This window comes from Arachis ipaensis, chromosome B03, assembly GCF_000816755.2.
Source record: "Arachis ipaensis cultivar K30076 chromosome B03, Araip1.1, whole genome shotgun sequence".
Taxonomy (NCBI): Eukaryota; Viridiplantae; Streptophyta; class Magnoliopsida; order Fabales; family Fabaceae; genus Arachis; species Arachis ipaensis.
This window is the reverse complement of record NC_029787.2, coordinates 36,269,853-36,287,796: the sequence shown is the minus strand read 5'-3', so window position 1 is coordinate 36,287,796 and position 17,944 is coordinate 36,269,853. Positions and strand designations below refer to the sequence as shown.

At 37.2% G+C, this 17,944-nt stretch overlaps 1 protein-coding gene across 1 annotated transcript; it reads right to left on the bottom strand.

The window, feature by feature from the left end:
- On the bottom strand, positions 17,477-17,944 carry LOC107632954. Its single transcript, XM_016336596.1, has one exon. It carries the CDS (start codon positions 17,942-17,944, stop codon positions 17,477-17,479), a length of 468 nt encoding a protein of 155 aa, XP_016192082.1.

Here is a 17,944-nt window from a genome sequence, read left to right as displayed (position 1 = left end):
ACTCGCAACTCGCAAATGAGAGGCCTACAATTAAACTGGGCCAAATGAATTATATTTTTGGTAGGGTAAAGTATTAAATTAGTCTTTTATGTTTGGGTATAATTTTGTTTTGGTCCTTAAAATTTAAAGTGTCTTATTTAAATTTAAAAAAAAAAATTCATTTAGCTTTGATGTAGTTTCACCATGAGGTCAAAATTAAATAATTAATGGAATATCTTATATGACAGCAGTACAAGAACAAGGTCGATAATTTGGAGAACAAGTACACACTTCAGAGGCACAAAATCAATCGTGAATGCATCAATAGATTTATTTATCATTTTTCTTACGATTTAAATGAAATATTTTCTATAGAACTAAAGAGAATGATAAATAAATGTATTGATGTATCCACGGTTGATTTTGTGTATTTAGAGCTTATACTTATTCTTCAGATTGTCGACCTTATTTTTTTACTATTGTTATGTAGGATATTCTGTTAATTATTTAACTTTGATCTCACGATGGGACTACATTGAAGCTAAATGAAACATTTTTAGATTCAAATAGGACACTTTAAACCTTAAGAACCAAAACAGAATTACGCCTAAACGTAGGAGACCAATTTAATACTTTATCTTTTTGATAATTAAATATAAATACTTGTCTTTGATCTGGAATAAAAAAATAAAACACTTTTGTTTTTATGTTCAATTAACTTTAAGAAAAGTGACTTTTGTTTTCAAGTTTGAACTTTCTTTTTTCATGCTTTAAATTGAACGAGATAATTAAATAAAGGGGAGTGCTAGGTAAATAACAATGACTATCTTAAATAACATGAACAATCACCAATCAAATAAAAATATATTATATTTTAATTTTATGCTACTAATTAAATTTATTTGTTTAACCCTATTAATTCACATTGTTTATACATTATTCAAAAATATTATTAGTTACCTATATTTTTCTTTAAATAAATAAGTTATCGATAAAAGAAAATTGATATCCCGACTAATATTGTTGTTAGATTTGTTCTATAGAATATATAATATTACCTGTATGCCTTCATCATAAAATTTTTTCTCCCTTTCTACATAAGAAACAAGTCTTTTGGTTTATTCTTGTCAAAATACAGTATAATTTTATCATAAAATAAGTTAATATTTATTATTCAAAAAAACACGGGGCACATGCTAACATAAAACGTGATTAAAACTTTGACCATACTTTTTCTAAGTTGGAATGTGAACCTCAACAAAAGATCATTTTCCTGGTAAGTTCATTATCCATTGAGTATAAAACAAATTACAGGGTCACCATCCATAGTGGAGACTAAACCTCGTGACCGTGACTGGTCTCAGTATAATTCATTGTTATGAAAGAACTCCTAATTGACTTTAATTATTCGGTATTCAAAATGTTTAGTATCTTAAAACAGCGTAATAAAATATTATTACGTGTTAAGGGTAAGAATGTCCATTAAAATCTTTTGACATCCTAAAAAAAGGACCTTATGATTTGTGAATAGCGAATAACTTGGATTGTTTTTTAAATAAATAAAATAAACAAATATTTTATTTACTGATATAGATAATTTAGAGAGTTTTTATTGATTTATATTGCATTACATATTTTATTATGCACAGGCTAATAGGCAAGTAGAAGCAGCAAATAAGATTTTGATAAGTTTGATCAAAAAACATATTAGAAATAAGCCTGGGACATGGCATAAAACTTTAAGCCAAGTATTATGGGCTTATCAAAACTCACCGAGGGAATCGACAGGTACTTCGCAATATAAATTGGTGTATAGTCATGATGCAGTGCTACCACTGGAAATAAATCTAAATACTTTAAAAATATTAAAGCAGAATGATTTACCAGTCGATGATTACTGGAATACAATGTTCGATGAATTGAGCGAGTTAGATTCGGAGCGAATTTTGGCACTCGATAATATGATTCGACAGAAAGCAAGTATTGCTCGAAGTTATAATTGTCGAATCAAGGAAAAGTCTTTTAATGTAGGTGAATCGGTTTTGAAAGTTATCTTGCCAATGAAAAAGAAATCGAAATTTCTTGGTAAATGGTCCTATACTTGGGAAGGTCATTTTCAAGTGATAGGAACGTATTCTGGAAATGCTTACCAGATTAAAGATATCGAATCAGAAAAAGTAATTAATTCGATTAATGAAAAGTACTTGAAGCAATACTATTGTTGGCAAAAGTAGAAGTTCAACATGCATATATCGAGAAAAAGGTGGAAACCATTACAAAAAGTAAAACTTGAAATTAAAAGAAATTCAAGGTGCCACTAGTTTTGCTAAATCAGACCGTAGCTTTGCTCTTTTATTGTCCAGAATTGAAAGTACCTCAATTTGTTTGAATTTGTCAACTTGGACTTTCTCAAGTTGTTTTTGATATTCTTCCCGCCTGGTATCAATTGAAACAAGTTCTTGAATGAGGTGTTGTTGTTCTTGTAGGGCGGCTGCTAGAGGTTTGGTATAGTAGCTTGATTCTAGCGTACTTTGGCAAGCTTTTTATTGATTTGAGCTAATTCCGCTTCAAGTTTTGCTTCTTCTTGGTCATGAAAAGCTTGAACAGAAATAGCATGGGAGATTCTCAGATCAATTGCCTCACGGGAAGCTTGGATTGATTGAGCGGCTGCAAAACAATTTTTTATATTAGCTTTGATATTGGTTTCTTCAGCTCAAAAATGGCATTGAGCCATAACTGAAGAAGCCACAGAGGACCTCCTGCACTGATTATTTTATTGTCTCGGAGGTCACAAACAAATTGACCAAGTTTTTAAAAAATGTGCCCTAGAAGAAGCTTGGCCAAGTTGAGAACTTTCCCTTCATGAAGAAGAGTAGCTAGGAGAAGGAAGAACTTTGACATTTGTACGCTTCGAGAGCAGAACAGGATTGCGTTTAACCAATAAAATAAGAAGGCTACATGTTCATCATCTGTGATTTTTGTACCTTCTTCACCCATGTTATGGGCAATGAAGTCGCTGTAGGAGTTGGTTAAGCCGACATTATACTGGTGCTTGGATTTCATGTCAGGGGTACAATCTGGGAAATTTATTGGGAGTCCTGTAATAGCAGCTACATCAAGGAGAGACATTCCGATCATTCCGTAAGAGAGGTGGAAGTTGTTAGTTGTCCTATTCCAGAAACAAGTCACAGCCCCAATCTTCCAAGGGTATGTTGTGAGTGAGAAATGAGAAAGCCTTAGTAGTTCCTGTATTCCTAAGGCTCCCCAGCTAGCACTTTTTGTGGGTTCGAGACGTTGGTACCAAGTTATGAAGTCGAACCATCGAGGGTTGATTTTCGGGTTATTTCTGAAGGATTTTTTTTTATGAAATGAGAGATGTTAAAAGCTTGGTTTATCAGCAAATCTTCCCCTTCGATGCTTGGGAAAAAAGAAAGTTTTTTGTTTGCTCTCTCAAGAGATTCAATTGGTCCGAGAAAACAGTGCGTATCTGCACCGATTGTGAAGGGGATTAAGATTCTAGTGTCATTAATTTGCAAATGAGGATCGTCAATGACTTCATCATTGACTTGATTAAGAATGCAAAGTGCTGGTGGAGATGGCGGTGCTATTGTAGGACCTTTACCCTTGTCTTGGGTGGCAGCGTGAGAGTAGGAACCAGCCATTGTTGAATAAAAGAAAGAAGATTAAAAATTTAAGGAAGTTGTGAGGAAGTTCTTGATGTAAGGAGAATTCAAGGGATAATGAGTTTCGAAAGATTTGATCAAAGATGGGAATGATGAATTTGAAGTATTACTGTAAGCAGTTACTGTGAAAGGGATGCGAATAGAGGTAACTTAGTGAAGAAGACGAAGTGGTAGAGAGAGAAAGCGCAAGTTTTGGAAGACGTGTCGAGTGGGTCAATATTAATGGGGAGTTTAAATGACAATTATTACTGATTTGAGAACTGACGTTTTCAATTTTGGATTAAGTGTTTTATCTTTCAATAATGTTATCGAAGGCAAACACATTAATTCAAGGGGGCAATTTGTTGATCGAAAAAATATTTTCGATGAAAGTAAGTTGATTCGGAATAAGTCAAAGACAATTTCTCGAAAAGATGTACGCGTAAGCGTGGGGTTGAAAGTAGTTGGCACAAATTGGATTTCGAGTGACTTTAATTGCATAGGCATAATCGAGTAAGCTATTCGAAATGGATAATCGAGTAAGGCATTCGAAAGGCAGGTCGAATAGTTATGGTAGTGGAACAATTAAAGGCTTCTATCACACGAGGAAATCATGGGAAACGTCTATAATCAAGCGGCGGGAACAGTTACCAAGGATAAAGCACTTGAAAGTTCAAATTCGTAGTTAATTATAATTAATTGTCAGTTACTAAAGGTAGATTATAAATACTAGAAAGTCTTAGGAAATTAGGGTTGGAATTTTACTTCAGAAAACAGTCAAGCACACTCACATCCCCAGTGAATTTCTGAGTCTGCATTCGAGTTCAATTTCTGTAGGATTCCTTCCATATTTTTAATCTTTCATTTACATTTTCTATAAACTCTAATTTTCAAGTAAATTTATCTTTCAAGCAATGTTTAATTTCTTTGCTCAATTTATATTTCAGCACCTTTTAATTTTTATGTTAAAAATCCTTTGATTCAATTGAAGGCATTTTATTGCTTTGTTTAATTTCAATGCAATCTTTTTAATTTCAGTTGAATATTTCTTTTTGAAAACTTTATTTTTTCTTCTTTTATCTTGAATTACAGATTTTAATTTATTTATATTCCCAAATCCCATCTAATCAAAGACGGTTTGATGCACTTTTAGAAAATTGGTACCTGCAAAGAGGAGTAGGTTTCGCTCTCAGACCACTAGATATCGAACCACCATCGATTTGCTAAAAATCGACAAAACAAATTGGCACGCCCAATGGGATAGTTTTTATATCGAAGTGTGTCAAATAACTTTTCCAATATTACTTAGTGTATGCGATTACGGAGTGGAAAAATTATTCACATGGCTGATGAGATATCAATTGTGAATGGTGGTTCATCCACTACCGATAGCATACCAATATCTGTGCAACAGGCCGATGTGTCTTCACGTTCGGAGGCTGCAATTGGAACTGAAAGTATAGCAGTTACGACTGTTCAAACTACTGGAAATGGTGGGCGTAGTATTCGTCCACGTGGCTCTGTGCCACTATATCAACCTCCATTAACCGTTGGTTGGCCTCCCTATGGTCTTCCTCCTAGTTATACCCCTCCGGTGAGTGGTTTTATTCCATCTATCCGCTTTGGGAATGCAAATAGAGTAAATAATACTCAAATCCCACAACAATATTCTGAGTACTCTCGTGATTATAATGTGGGTTTCACTTCAAATGTTGCAAATTCAATGGTAGTATATCGATAAAAATGGATGAGAATCACCACGACTTAGTCAATTTATTGACCCAACAAATGACTACAATTCTGAATCCCATGATAGCTGATCATGAATCAAAATTCGAGCGTCTTGCTAGACAAGTCGAAAGGATTGCTCAAATTGTTGATTATGATGAGGGTGAAAGGCATAATTCCAGGGGAAATAATGAAGGAGTAGAAAATGTTTTTCAAAATGAAAATAATGTTTTAAATCAAGAAAACCCTTATGTAGTTCACCGAGGTCAAAATGCTGATGATGTTTTAGCCAGCTTACGTGCTAATCATGGTGGTGAACATTATCAAGTCACCAGAATTGTAGAAGAAGTATTAAATCGAGTTGGGCTGAATGTTGGTTTTATGAATCAACCACATTTTGTGTCCACTTTCCCCCAAATTGTTCAGATGGCTAAAGTGCCGAGAGGGGTGCAGAATCCAAAGATAGTCACAAAATTTGCTGGTGAAGTTGGAAAATCAACTACTGAACATGTTGCTCGTTATTTGGTCGAGATTGGGAATTTAGATAATGATGAAAATTTGAAAATGAAGTTTTTTCCTTCTTAATTGACGAAGAATGCATTTACTTGGTTTTCAAATCTTAGACCAAATTCGATCACGACATGGAATCAGTTAGAAACTGCTTTTCACGCTCAGTTTTATCAAGGGGAGATGAATGTAGCATTTACTGATCTGGTGGCTTTGAAACGTGAAGATGGTGAAACCATCGATGATTATTTAATACGTTTCAAAAACGTTAGGAGTAGATGCTATGTGTCATTACCCGAAAGTGAGATAGTGAAAATAGCAACCATGGGGTTAGGGTTTTATATGCGTAGAAAATTACTTAATGTGCATATTCCTGATCTGGCACATTTGGCAGAAAAAGTTCGTCAAACTGAGCTTATGAAAAAAGAAAAAGAGAAATATAGGAGTGAGCAACGATCGAAGAGTAAATCCTTTACTCGAAAAGAAAAAGTTGCTTATGTGACTATGGAGTCCTCTGAAGAGGAACTTGACTTTGAAACTGAAGTCGATTTGGCTGAACTTAAGAAAGGCCCTCCTTATGTTTGTTCTCTGCTTAAAAAGCTTCCTAGTACTGAGAAGTCGAATGATTCAAAACTGAAAAGTGGAAAGAAATATAGTTTTGATATTTCAAAATCTGATCAGATTTTTGATGTGTTGCTTAAAGATAAACAATTAATTCTGCCTGAAGGCAAAACTTTACTTTCGGTAAAAAATTTGAAGGGAAAGCCTTATTGTAAGTTTCACCAAGCAACAAGTCATTCGACTAACAGTTGTGCCCGTTTCATGGACTTAATTCAAGAGGCAATAATGGAAGGACGGTTGAAATTCAACGATGACAAGATGGAGATGAAGGTCGATACAGATCATTTCGAAGCGGATGCTAGTTTTGTGGAACCATGTTTTGGAGTTAACATGGTTGGCATGCCCTATGATTTTGATGTGACTCTTGACAATCTTGAGTCACAGGTTCAGACGGTGTATCCCTGAAGAAAGAGATGAAGGTTGATACCGATCCCTTTGATGCTGATGCCAGCTTTGTTGAACCGTGTTTTGGAGTGAATACGGTTGGCATGTCTTATGATTTTGATGTGGCTTTTGATGATTTTGAGTCACAAGTTTGATCGGTGTACCCTCGAGCAGGAGATGGTTTGCTCGATTTCTTGGTTCAGCAGAAGATCAAAGACCGGGATGTATCTCTGTGTCCACGGTGTAATGCTATTTTTGACGCCGAAGCAGCGGTGATCTTTGAAAAGGAAAGAATGAAGAAGGAGTTGGCTCACAGAGAAGAGCAAGCATGCCAGAGACAGCCTATTCGGCGTTTTGAGGGTCAAAGTTCTGCAACTCCTCAACAAGGCTCTGTCGTGCCTTTAAGTCGATCTCAGGCTATAGGTGTTCAGTGGATTTGAAACTGTCATGAGTTTCAGAAAAGAGATCATTTGTATCGATGTAATCCACAATGGGGGCATCGAGCACCTTCTCGAAATCAATATTCTTATTATCGAGGTCGTACCAGGGGTTATTCGAGAGGAAGAGGTGGAAGGAGGAGTTTTAATGCAAATAAGAAACCTCAGATAGAGGCAGGCAAAGAGATAAGCAAGGGGAAACGCCTTCTGTACATTCTCGAATTGTCTTTCCTTCTTATGGAGAGACTTATCCCAAGGAAATTCCATCGCCTGCAAAAATGGGAAAAGGCAAAGCAGTAGCCCAGTCTTCAGGAGTCGATAAGGGTAAAAACGTCGATGTTGATGAAAAGTATTTTGATGAAGGAGATGATGACATGATAGGGACAATTTCGATCATTCCAACCGAATATTTGGGGGAGTATGAAGGTGACCCCAATGAAGATTACGATTTGGAAGATGAAGAAGCCTTTTCCTTTATCCGAATTGAGGATGAGCCAGGTTATTTCTTACAGCCTACTGAGAAACAAATGTCTCATCTCCGCCCACTTCATATAACAACTACTTTGAGTGGGATAAGGGTGAATAAAGTCTTGATTGATGATGGTGTTGCGATCAGTCTGTTGCCTGAGAGGATGTTAATCAAAGTGGAAAAGTATCTTGACGATTTAGTCCCTACAAATATTGTTGTGACAAACTTCAGTGGGACTTCGACCCCAACCAGAGGGTTGGTTACTCTGACTGTGAAAGTTGGCTCGTCTGAGCGTAATACTGTCTTTGTGGTGTTTCCATCAAGAGCAAGTTATAATGCTTTGCTGGGGCGAGATTGGATCCATAGTGTAGGTGCAGTTCCTTCCACAGTGCATCAGAGTGTTCTTCTATGGACAAAAGATGGTAAACCTGAAATCATTAAGGTAGATTCGAATCTTTATGTCGAACAACTGCATGTTGATTTCAGGATATATAATTCTAAATTGAAGCCTTTGAATGTTGATCGGACACTAAATTCTTATAATTGTGAAGGGTGCTACTTGTCTTCGGAAGGCCTCCCGGTGAAGTTACGTTGCCCTGAGTTGGGTTTTGAGTCGACTGGTTGGAACTGTCTTTCATGAAGGACTTGGAGAAATTGCTCGATGGACCAGGTTGAGGAAGTTTCTGATTACCTGGTAACCTTACATAATTATTCAAATAATTTTCAGTTACTAGAAAATAAAGTTGATTCTTCTGATGAGGTTGAGTCACATAGGATTAGTAATCTTATTATTTGTAATGTGTTCGATTCGGCATCTTCAGTCAAATTTAGTTATGATTTTCCTATTTCTTGTAATAAAAATAATGATGCAAGCCGGACTACTGATTTAATAGCAGAGGCTCATTATGTAGAAAATAGAAGTAATGATGTTTTAATCAATGATTAAGTCTCTTCTGTTTCTGATGATTCTATTGATTTCACTTTTGATTGCATTTATAATCTAGAACCATTGGGTTTTGAAAGATATTCAGTAAATGATGATGATTTTTATAAAGGGTTTGAATCTCAAGATCCCTTAGAGAAAATTAATCTAGGGACTCCTGATGATGTTCGAATTACATATATTTGTAAAGATCTTGTTGATCCTTTTCGGATTAAACTCTTTAATCTTTTACATGAGTTTAAAGATTGTTTTGCTTGGGATTATCATGAGATGCCTGGTCTCGATCATTCGCTAGTGGAACATCGATTAGCATTGAAACCTAATGCTCGACCTGTGAAACAGACTCCAAGACGTTTTGCTCCTGAAACATATATAAAAATTAAAGAAGAGATAGAACGCTTGATTAAAGCAAAATTTATTCGAATTGCATGATATGTTGAGTGGGTGTCAAATATTGTCCCTGTTATGAAAAAGAATGGAAAGTTGAGAGTATGCATTGATTTTCGAGATTTGAATAATGCTACTCCAAAAGATGAATATTTATGCCTATTGCAGATATGTTAATCGATTCTGCAGCGGGAAATGAAATACTTAGTTTCATGGATGGTTATTCTGGATATAACCAAATTTTCATTGCAGAAGACGATGTGGCTAAAACTGCCTTTCGTTGTCTTGGGGCACTAGGTACGTATGAATGGGTAGTTATGCCTTTTGGTTTGAAAAATGCTGGAGCAACATATCAGCGGGCAATGAATGCTATTTTTCGTGAGTTTATTGGGAAATTTATGGAAGTGTATATCGACGACGTTATGGTTAAATCGATTTTGGTAAGCTAGGACATTGATCATTTAAGAAGGGCATTCCTTACTATGAGGAAGAAAGGGTTAAAAATGAATCATTTGAAATGTGCTTTTGGTGTATCGGCTAGAAATTTTTTGGGTTTTGTTGTTCATAAAAAAGGGATTGCCATCGATAAAAATAAAGCAGATGCGATATTGGCATTGTCTGCACCCAAATCGAAGAAAGAGGTACAATCATTTTTGGGTAAGGTAAATTATCTTCGAAGATTCATTTCGAATCTTTCAGATCGAACTAGAGTGTTTGCACCTTTAGTGAAACTGAAAAATGATTCACAATTCGAATGGACAACGGAGCATTAGTTGGCATTCGATTCGATTAAGACTTATTTGTCTAAAGCCCCAATTATGGCGAATGTTAGACCATCAGAACCCTTAAAATTATATATTACAGCATCTGAAAATACTATAGGGTGTTAGCCCAGAATGATGAAAACGGGCAAGAGCGGGCAGTTTATTACCTTAGTCGAGTTTTAACTGAAATCGAAACGAGGTATTCCCCGATCAAAAATTTGTGTTTGTCTCTATATCATGCTTGTGTGAAATTAAAATGTTATATGGTGGCTAAATCGGTGAAAGTTATAGCACAAACTGATCTAATTAAGTATATGTTGAGTTTTCCTATGTTAAGGGGACATTTAGGGAAATTGATGCTGGCATTGACAGAATTTGATTTACAGTATGTCCTAGCCAAGGCTGTGAAAGGACAGGTCATTGTCGATTTTCTTGTGGATAATTCAAAAAATCTGAATGACCAGGGGGTAAATGTAATCGAAGTAAAAACCGATTATTGGAAGTTGTATTTTGATGGGCCAAAACATAAAGATGACGCAGGAGTTGGGATTTTAATTGTTTCACCAGAAGGAATTCCGTCGAAATTTTTATTCGAAATAAAATATTCTTATTCGAATAATGAGGCAGAGTACGAAGCTTTGATTTTGGGTCTTAAAATCTTAATTAATAAGAGAGTTTTGGAAGTTCAGATATTAGGGAATTCCCAGTTGGTTTTGAAGCAGTTATTGAAAAAATTTAAATGTAATAATGAGAGATTACAGAAGTATTTGACAATTGCTTGAAAGTTGTTAACTTCTTTTCAAAAAGTTTCTTTGGTTCATATTCCAAGGATTCAAAATGAAATGGCTAATGAATTAGCCAAAATTGCTTCGAAGTACAAAATCGGCCCAGGAACCCTTGAGACATTGGCAGGTATTCATCAAACTTTAGTACCTGCAGGTGAAAGGGAAGTTTTGTGTGTTGATGAATGGGAAGATTTTGATTGGAGAAAACCTATTGCTCAGTACTTGAAAGATTCCAGTATCCCAGTTGATAGAAAGATGAAATTGCGAGCAATGAATTTTGTTTTAATGGCTGATGAATTGTATAAAAAAGGTATCGATGTTAGTCTATCAAGATGTTTAGGTCAAATTGATCAAAATATTGTTTTGGGTGAAGTTCACAATGGGATATGCGGTGCTCATCAGGCTGGAAAGAAAATGAGATGGGTGTTATGTCGTAATCATGTATATTGGCCATCCATGATTAAAGATTGCATTGATTATGCAAAAGCATGCTTAGAATGCCAGAAGCATGGCTCGATTCAACAGATCCCAGCATCCGAATTACATTCGATAATAAAGCCATGGCCATTTAGAAGTTGGGCTTTGGATTTAATTGGATTAATTCATCCTCCTTCATCAAAACAACATAAGTTTATTTTGGTAGCGATTGATAATTTTGCAAAATGGGTCGAAGCGATTTCCTTGATAGAAGTAAGTCAAGGTGAGATAATAGATTTTATTGAGGAACATATTATCCATCGGTTTGAAATTCCTCAAACATTAAGTACTGATCAAAGAATAATGTTTACTGGTCAGCGAATTAAAATTTTTGCAGCTTTGAGGAGTATTAATATGGTTGCCTCGACTCCTTATTATGCACAGGCTAATCAGCAAGTAGAAGCAGCAAATAAGATTTTGATAAGTTTGATAAAAAAAAACATATTGGAAATAAGCCTGGGACATGGAATGAAACTTTAAGCCAAGTATTATGGGCTTATCGAAACTCACCGAGGGGATCGACAGGTACTTCGCCATATAAATTGGTGTATAGTCATGATGCAGTACTACCACTGGAGATAAATCTAGATACTTTAAGAATATCAACGCAGAGTGATTTACTAGTCGATGATTACTGAAATGCAATGTTCGATTAATTGAGCGAGTTAGATTCGGAGCGAATTTTGGCACTCGATAATATGATTCGACATAAATCAAGTATTGCTCGAAGTTATAATCGTCAAATCAAGGAAAAGTCTTTTAATGTAGGTGAATTGGTTTTGAAAGTTATCTTGCCAATGAAAAAGAAATCGAAATTTCTTGGTAAATGGTCCTATACTTGGGAAGGTCATTTTCAAGTGATAGGAACGTATTCTGGAAATGCTTACCAGATTAAAGATATCGAATCAGAAAAAGTAATTAATTCGATTAATGGAAAGTACTTGAAGCAATACTATTGTTGGCAAAAGTAGAAGTTCAACATGCATATATCGAGAAAAGGTGGAAACCATTACAAAAAGTAAAACTTGAAATTAAAAGAAATTCAAGGTGCCACTAATTTTGCTAAATCAGAGCGTAGCTTTGCCCTTTTGTTGTCCATAATTGAAAGTGCCTCAATTTGTTTGAATTTGTCAACTTGGACTTTCTCAAGCTGTTTTTGATATTCTTCCTGTCTGGTATCAATTGAAACAAGTTCTTGAATGAGGTGTTGTTGTTCTTGTAGGGCGGCTGCTAGAGGTTTGGTATAGTAGCTTGATTCTAGCGTACTTTGGCAAGCTTTTTATTGATTTGAGCTAATTCCGCTTCAAGTTTTGCTTCTTCTTGGTCATGAAAAGCTTGAACAGAAATAGCATGGGAGATTCTCAGATCAATTGCCTCACGGGAAGCTTGGATTGATTGAGCGGCTGCAAAACAATTTTTTATATTAGCTTTGATATTGGTTTCTTCAGCTCAAAAATGGCATTGAGCCATAACTGAAGAAGCCATAGAGGACCTCCTGCACTGATTATTTTATTGTCTCGGAGGTCACAAACAAATTGACCAAGTTCTTCAAAAATGTGCCCTATAAGAAGCTTGGCCAAGTTGAGAACTTTCCCTTCATGAAGAAGAGTATCTAAGGGAAGGAAGAGCTTTGACATTTGTACGCTTCGAGAGCAGAACAGGATTGCGTTTAACCAATAAAATAAGAAGGTTACATGTTCATCATCTGTGATTTTTGTACCTTCTTCACCCATGTTATGGGCAATGAAGTCGCTGTAGGAGTTGGTTAAGACGACATTATATTAGTGCTTGGATTGTATGTCACGGGTACAATCTGGGGAATTTATTTGGAGTCCTGTAATAGCAGCTACAACAAGGAGAGACATTCCGATCATTTCGCAAGGAAGGTGGAAGTTGTTGGTTGTCCTGTTCCAGAAACAAATCACAGCCCCAATCATCCAAGGGTATGTTGTGAGTGAGAAATGAGAAAGCCTTAGTAGTTCCTGTATTCCTAAGGCTCCCCAGCTAGCACTTTTTGTGGGTTTGAGGCATTGGTACTAAGTTGTAAAGTCGAACCCTCGAGGGTTGATTTTCGGGTTATTTCTGAAGGATTTTTGGTTGATAAAATGAGAGATGTTAAAAGTTTGGTTTATCAGCAAATCTTCCTCTTCGGTGCTTGGAAAAAAAGAAAGTTTTTTGTTTGCTCTCTCAAGAGATTCAATTGGTCCGAGGAAACAGTGCGTATCTGCACCGATTATGAAGGGGATTAAGATTCTAGTGTCATTGATTTGCAAATGAGGATCGTCAATGACTTTATCGTTGACTTGATTAAAAATGCAAAGGACCGATGGAGATGGCGGTGCTATTGCAGGACCTTTACCCTTGTCTTGGGTGGCAGCGTGAGAGGAGAAACCAGCCATTGTTGAATAAAAGAAAGAAGATTAAAAATTTAAGGAAGTTGTGAGGAAGTTCTTGATGTAAGGAGAATTCAAGGGATAATGAGTTTCGAAAGATTTGATCAAAGATGGGAATGATGAATTTAAAGTATTATTGTAAGCAATTACTATGAAAGGGATACGAATAGAGGTAACTTAGTGAAGAAGACGAAGTGGTAGAGAGAGAAAGTGCAAGTTTCAGAAGACGTGTCGAGTGTGTCAGTATTAATGGAGAGTTTAAATGACAATTATTACTGATTTGAGAACTGACGTTTCCAATTTTGGATTAAGTGTTTTATCTTTCAATAATGTTATCGAGGGCAAACACATTAATCCAAGGGGCAATTTGTTGATCGAAAAAATATTTTCGATGAAAGTAAGTTGATTCGGAATAGGTTAAAGACAATTTCTCAAAAAGATGTATGCGTAAGCGTGGGTTGAAAGTAGTTGGCGCAAATTGGATTTCGAGTGACTTTAATTGCATAGGCCTAATCGAGTAAGCTATTCGAAATGGATAATCGAGTAAGACATTCGAAAGGCATGTCAAATAGTTATGGTAGTGGAACAGTTAAAGGCTTCTATCACACGAGAAAATTATGGGAAACGTCTATAATCAAGCGGCGGAAACAGTTACCAAGGAAAAAGCACTTGAAAGTTCAAATTTGTAGTTAATTGTAATTAATTATAATTAATTGTCAGTAACTAAAGGTAGATTATAAATACTAGTAAGTCTTAGGAAATTAAGGTTGAAATTTTACTTCAGAAAATACTCAAGCACACTCACATCCCAGTGAATTTCTGAGTCTGCATTCGAGTTCAATTTCTGTAGGATTCCTTCCATATTTTTAATCTTTCATTTATATTTTCTGTAAACTCTATTTTTTAAGTAAATTTATCTTTCAAGCAATGTTTAATTTCTTTGCCCAATTTATATTTCAGCACCTTTTTAATTTTTATGTTAAAAGTCATTTGATTCAATTGAAGGTATTTTATTGCTTTGTTTAATTTCAATGCAATCTTTTCAATTTCAGTTGAATATTTCTTTTAGGAAACTTTATTTTTTTCTTCTTTTATCTTGAATTACAGATTTTAATTTATTTATATTTCCAAATCCCGTCTAATCGAAGACGGTTTGATGCACTTTTAGAAAACTGGTACCTGCAAAGAGGTGTAGGTTTCGCTCCCAGACTACTAGATATCGAACCACCATCGATATGCTAAAAATTGACAAAACAAGAGGCATCGCCTACTACTCCCTAGACGAGTGAGCCACACTTTTGCACCACTGGACGCCATTCTCCCTTACTTGAAGGAGGCTGGGTTTGGCGACACGGTACATCTCAGGGACATTGTCTTTGACAACTTCCTAAATATTGCATTCGTGGAGCGTTGACATCTGAAGACCCATACTTTTCACCTAGCTTAGGGTGAGTGCACCATCACCCTGTAGGATATTGCGTACCACCTTAGGGTACGCACTCACAGAGAGCCAGTGAGTGAGTGCTTGCGTGATTTTCACACATAGTACCAGCACCCGACCTGGGAGTGCGTAGAGGAGCTCCTCGGTGCAGGCCTCCTCATGCTCAGCAGCAGGAGGCGTAGAGGAAGGAGTCATTCTCCATCAAGCTGATGTGGCTAAGGGACCGAGTACGACATATGCCAGCTACTACAAATGCAGCCACTCTCCAATAGTACACGAGGTGTTACATCCTGTTACTGATTGGGAGTTACCTGATGACAGACAAATTAAATCAAGTCCATATCAGGTGGCTGCCCTTATTAGAGGACTTCGAGAAGTGCCACAGTCTGTCTTGAAAATTCGCTGTGCTAACTTGGACGTACCACTCTTATGCTTTGCAACACATCAATCTACCACCGACATTGCTAGATGCACTCCTCTACTGGTCTTGTGGATCTACTATAGATTTTTTCACTGGTGTCCACCCGAGAGACAGATTCTGATGTTTTTGCTAGCCGTCAAGTAACTATTTTCATGTACGATTATTGTACTTTCTATGTATGTAATTCAAAAGTTTGTTTCATAAATTGAGAGATTGTTATTATTGCATATATCCACAGGTTGATAGGTATGACCCAATAGAGTAGGAACTAATTCGTCCAGCGAGTCCTCTAATGGTGTCTTTTGTTGGACCAGTTACAATTAGATGAAGTAGGTGAAAGTGTTTTAGTTAGTTATCTCTAAAGTATTAGTTCTCTTATATAATGAATTGAACCTAATGATTGTATTACACTTTATTTTGTAGTTCCTATGGATGTTGTATGACGACCCAGTCCTACAGACCATCTGTTTGGACTGGTTAAGAGAGAAGACAGAGTGGGGGGACTGGATGAGTTTTGTTCCCCTTGTCTATTTCAACATTGTTGAGTTTCACCATGTTTACCCGGTGAAATGCTAGTTCAGTGGTGAGCAGCCGGTGCTTGGAGACCCAGTCAATGTCTATCGGTTCCTGACCACCACACGACGAAACGAGGACGTGTGGTGGCACACTCGTCATTAGCAGTGGTATGATAGATGGAGGGTACGATTTGAAGAAGGCCATAAGATCTCTATTTAGCCATTCATTGACTATCAACCTATGTAGGAGTATTGGAACTGGTTCCAGCATGCCTACCACATTAAACATATGTTCGGCCAGGACGTGCTTGATAATCCTAGGATTTTTACTCTCCCAGATGACGTGCAGCCTACCTCCAGTCGGCTTAGGGACATGCTTGACCATTCCCAAGATGTCCCTGATCGTCGTAGGCACGCCAAGGAGGTTCGAGTGGACACCCGAAAGCCGACTAGGATAAAGAGGGGTGCTAGGGACCACGGAGGAGCTGCAGCACCCCGAAGGGAGTGGGTCAGGCCTTGCAGGGAGTGATTAAATGTCGAGTCTGAAGAGAGGAGACAGAGTATGTCTAGCAGGAAGAGCATAGTGACATAGTAACCGGCGAGGAGGACTCACCACCACCACCAGGGTCACACACACAGATAGTTTGCGACAATTCTTTTACGGCCCCACCTGGCTGGGTGAATCCCGGTGCATCGAGAAGTCGTTATGAGGCCTCCATGGTCAATGGGATCTAGTTCAACGAGGCATTTCAGATTCATATCATTGACCAGCATACCATACAGCGTATTCTGGAGTAGTTCCACACGAGCAGAGGGCACAGTCGCGGACAGGATCTCCATCATTCATCTGCTCTTACATCTACCTCAATGTGGGTTCCTTACTTGTCACCGGAGCCTAGCACCTCATACAGCACAGATGTCCGCTCCGGTGCTCAGTATGTGACACCCCCATTGGTCGACTATGTGCGGTTGATGACTGCATCCCAGCCGATGCTGCCACCACCACTTTATCCGCTTGTACAGCCTCGTTAACAGATATAGTCATATCCGTATGTGCAGTACTATGACACTCATGTGTCCCCACATCCTCCACACCCTCCACCATCTCCACCACCACACGCATAGCCTCCTTATGCTTCATGACATGGCAGACCCTCTCGGCAGACACAACCTCCATTCTATGGTACTGGGCATCGCTTGTATTACTCGCCTGACCAGCACCAATGATCCACTTTACTTGCTTTTTGTATTATTCATATTGTATTTTATACTTCATTTATTTTTTGTATTATGTATTATTAAGATTGTATTATGTACTTTATCTGATATTTAGTTTGTGTATCGACACTTTAAACAGCTTATTGGAATTTAAATTTTAACTACCGTCATCTATTGGATTAGTAACTATTTTCAAGTTTACATGAATAAAGTATGTCGAATACTAATTTAAATTTTGCATTCAATTTCTAATAAATGAAATAAACAAAACAAAAAAGATAATAACACCATACAAATACAGGACACAACTAGTGCAAACGATATACTTCAATAGTCACGACACAACTAGGTATCCTCTGTGGTTGATTGGGACAGCTCTCCGAGTATGCTCGATTTGCCTATAAAACACTGTTTCTCTTGGCACTCAGCCTCATCCATCTTGTTACGAAATCTCGTAGAAACCGGTCTGCCAGTTACTTTCCTACGCATGGCAGGATTAGATGCAACCGTGTTCTGTACCCCTCTGACCATAGCTTCTCGTCTGGTATTAGGGGAGAACTCTACCTCATACACCTTGAACGCAGCAGCATCTTGCATGTACACCGGATGAATATATATGCCCCACTCAATATTTGTGGTGGCACAAGCAGCAAGTGCATGACGATATAAAAAATGAAGTGACTGAAAAAGGCCACAGTCACACGTGCCCGCACTCAACCGAACACGAAATAAACCTTGAGACCAACTCTCAAACGGATTTAACTCCTCAACCACAAACACTGAGTCCCTTCTATCGCAGTGCGTAACACACAT

Coding starts and splice junctions, on each gene's coding strand:
- LOC107632954 (XM_016336596.1), bottom strand. CDS start 17,944: ATGTGTGTTACGCACTGCGATAGAAGGGACTCAGTGTTTGTGGTTGAG.